At 39.3% G+C, this 3,675-nt stretch overlaps 1 protein-coding gene across 1 annotated transcript; it reads right to left on the reverse strand.

The window, feature by feature from the left end:
• Positions 1-208: 208 nt before the first annotated feature.
• LOC108854249 (probable LRR receptor-like serine/threonine-protein kinase At3g47570) lies at positions 209-3,675 on the reverse strand. Its single transcript, XM_018627775.2, has 2 exons — positions 937-3,675; positions 209-766 (listed from the first exon to the last, which is right to left on the reverse strand). Exons 1-2 carry the CDS (start codon positions 3,596-3,598, stop codon positions 405-407), a joined length of 3,024 nt encoding a protein of 1,007 aa, XP_018483277.2. The 5' UTR covers positions 3,599-3,675; the 3' UTR covers positions 209-404.

Raw genomic sequence — 3,675 nt, forward strand, 5'->3', positions numbered from 1 at the left:
AATTGGGTTACATAAAGAACACGGTTTGGTTTGGTTCAGTTTAACTTCAGTTTGGTTGGTTAGGTTCGATTCGGTTTGGATTTTTTGCCCACCCCTAATTAGAACAATAAGAAACTTGCAACCTATGTTGCAAATACAAACTGAAAAAAGAAACAGTATCTTAGATACAAGGTAAACCAAAAAGAAAACCAAACGAAATCATCACCGATTAACAAAATCACAACATTTATCTTTTGTCAGCAAATTATAAGCATTCGCTAACAATACTCGGTAATCATATAAGTACATAAAGCGAAAAACCACACATTAAAAAAAAAACCACATATTGTGAAACGATGTTTTAGAGGTCTGAGAATGAGCTTTTAAGTAGGTTTCAAAGTTTGTAGAAGAAAACCATAAACACTTCAACGTCTTACTGTTCTTCTGGTTTTAAAAAACCTCTCTCTCACTGAGATTAACTCCTTTCTAGCTTCACTCACAGCCAATCGGTTTGTAGGAGATTCTTCAGAACACCGTAGTCCCACCTCCAGAACCAGCGTCAAACACTCAGCAATAGGGAAACCGACTCGGAGACCATTATTAAGAATGGACTCGTCTGTTATATCCAACACTCCTTCTGGCAATGCAGATTTGATGTAGCTGTGTAGGCTAAAGTTTCCCTCCAAAAAATGACTGGTTGGTCGTTTCCCGGTGATCATTTCCAAAAGTAAAATCCCAAAGCTATACACATCACCATGTATTGACGGCTGTCCTCCCACTCCATACTCTGCACCATAATTCATGTAAGCAGTAGTCTAACAAATACTCAATTTGTTTTACTTAGCATGTAAAGTTAATAAAATTTGCATTGAAATTTTAAAACATATTTATTTTGAAACATGAAAAAGAAACAACAATTTTTTTTCTTAAAACATAAGAGATGTGTGATAGTTTCACCTGGTGCGGCATAGCCGATTGTTCCTCTAACACCAGCGGAACTTAGTTGGTTGAAGAATGACTCCTGATCAAAGTTGAGAAGACGAGCGAGACCGAAGTCGCTAACATGTGCAGTCATATCATCATCTAAGAGAACATTGCTTGGCTTAATATCGCAATGAGCGATAGCTTCAAAGCAATGAAGATGAAGATACTCCAAAACAAAAGCTACATCTACGGCAATGTTGAGCCTCTCAAGAAGTGTCAAGGCTCTTGAGGGCCTATGAGTCTCTTCCACTTCCTCCTGGTGCAGCCACATATCAAGGTTTCCATTAGGCATGAACTCATAGATTAGTGCTTTGAATTCGTTTCCTTGAAAGTCAGTACTCGAACAGGCCGTCAGTAGGTTCACAAGGTTACGATGCCTTATACCCTTGAGGGATTCACATTCTGCAATAAAGCTCTTCATTGCTCCACGTCTCTGCATGTTTAAAACTTTCACAGCAACAACCTTGTTCTCCGCAGGGAAGGAGGCTTTAAACACGGTACCAAAACTTCCTGACCCAATCATATTGCCTGAAGAGAAGCCATCAGTCGCATTCTGGATCTCTCCATAACTCATCCTCTCATGGAAGACCTCCAGTGTGGAAGTAGCTGAGTTATTGGTTTGCTGGTTCTTCTTTCTTTTTCTGAACAAACATAGACAAACTGAAGCAACGAACAACAGCAAGAGAAACGATATGCCAATGCTTACTCCAATCTTTACATTTCTTGAACCATATGAATGCTTTGAACTGGAGGAATGGTTTGATCCCCTTGAGCATGGCTTGAGTTTCAACTCCTTGATGCCTCCACAGAGATTTTTGTTTCCAAATATAGAAACTATAGAAGCATTCTGAAATTTTCCTTCTGTTGGAACGCTCCCCTCGAAATTGTTAAAAGATAGATTGAGATATCCCAACGAAGAGAAATTTGCAAGATATGCAGGTATACTTCCAAAGAGACTATTACTGGAGAAATCAACTGCTTTAAGACCAACTAACCCCCGTATATCCGGAATAACTCCATCAAAACTATTTCCTTGCAGGAAAAGTGTTTCCAGCGAGAGACAGTTTCCCAAAGTTTGTGGAAGTTGTCCCGATAATTTATTATTTGCAGCCCATAGATCAACAAGATTTTCAAGTCGTCCAACATCTTCTGGTAGAGAGCCGGTCAAAGAATTACCTGACACATCTAGTATAACAAGGGATTGAATTCGCATAATATCCTCAGGTATAGTCCCACGCAACTTATTAGACATAATCAATAAGTGTAGTAGTGAAGTACAGTTACCGAGACTCCGTGTAATGGTTCCTTCAAAGCTATTGTTGGCCACGTATAGTTTTTCTAATCGAGTGAGGTTTCCAATAGAAGATGGTATATCTCCAGATATACTATTATAACCGAGATCTAATGCCTGTAATCGTAAAAGTTTACTAATAGAGGTCGTGAGTAAACCTGTTAACATATTTCCTCCTAAAGAAAGCCCTTGTAGGCTTATGAGATTCCCAATTCCGTGAGGAATGCTTCCAGAGATGACATTTTCTTGAAGGTCTAAAAATCGGAGGTGTGTGGAGAGATTTGCAAGGGAGCTGGGCAAGTGGCCACCAAGCGTACTTTTACTAGCGGATAAAGTTACTAGCTGGGTGCAGTTAGTTAAAGCATCAAGAAACTGAAGATCTCCAACCCAAAAATTATTAGAAAAAAACACATATCGCAATTGCCGTAATTTTCCAATGCTCGAAGGAATACTTCCTGTCATGTTGTTGTCATTGATTAACAAATTTTGAAGAGACGATATATTGGCAAGTGTTGCTGGAATGGCTCCTTTGAAATAATTATATCCCATATATAACTTCACTAGGTTTGGTAGCAGTTTACCAAAATCAGTTCTCAAGAACCCCGAGAAATAATTATTAGGTATGATTAAATACTCCAGTGATGAGAAATTGTATATTGCGTGAGGAAACCCACCAGAGAACTCGTTCCCTGCTAAACTGAAAACGACCATTCGATTCAGTCTAGCTATATCACCCGGGATTTCTCCTTCTACACGGTTATCATATAATTGAAACTCCGTGAGTGATGTCAAGTTTCCAAGAGATGGAGGGAGCTTCCCTGTCAAGTTGTTTTCACCAAGATTCAACATGACAAGCTTCTTCAATGACCCTAGCTCCGAATGAACACCTCCTCCAAGATGATTTGAATTTAAATAAAGACGCAACAATCTAGAGCAGTTAAATATACCGATTGGAATCATTCCTCCTAGACCATTAGAGCTCATATCCAAGTAACGAAGTCTAAACAAGTTCCCCACCTCGTGAGGGATGGTTCCGCTAAAAGAGTTATTACTGAGATCGAGTGATATGAGAAAGGAAAGATTACCAATAGATGGTGATATCACCCCGCCCAATTGCGACCCTCCGAGGCCCAAACGAGTAACTCTCTTGTGTTTGACGCCGCATGTAACTCCTTTCCAGTTGCAGAGAGGGAATGAGCTATTCCATGAGAACAAGACAACTTGCGTGTCTTCTGAAACTTGAGATTTGAAGTCCAGCAATGCTCTACTATCAGTTTCATCAGTAAAACGATATGCTTCAAGTAACATGATAGCACTGAAAGAGTATAAAAGAAACAATCTCATGTTTTTTTTTTTGGGTTAAAAGCTTTTCGTGTTTTGCAGACAAGTGAGAAGAGGCAAATGCAAAAAATCTCTTTGTC

The sequence above is a fragment of the Raphanus sativus genome, chromosome 4 (assembly GCF_000801105.2).
Source record: "Raphanus sativus cultivar WK10039 chromosome 4, ASM80110v3, whole genome shotgun sequence".
Taxonomy (NCBI): domain Eukaryota; kingdom Viridiplantae; phylum Streptophyta; class Magnoliopsida; order Brassicales; family Brassicaceae; genus Raphanus; species Raphanus sativus.

Bases quoted from the DNA above. Each gene is read 5' to 3' on its own strand.
- LOC108854249 (XM_018627775.2), bottom strand. From the start codon at position 3,598: ATGAGATTGTTTCTTTTATACTCTTTCAGTGCTATCATGTTACTTGAA. The intron at 767-936 runs GTGAAACTATCA...ATTATGGTGCAG, and splicing joins AATCGGCTATGCCGCACCAG to AGTATGGAGTGGGAGGACAG.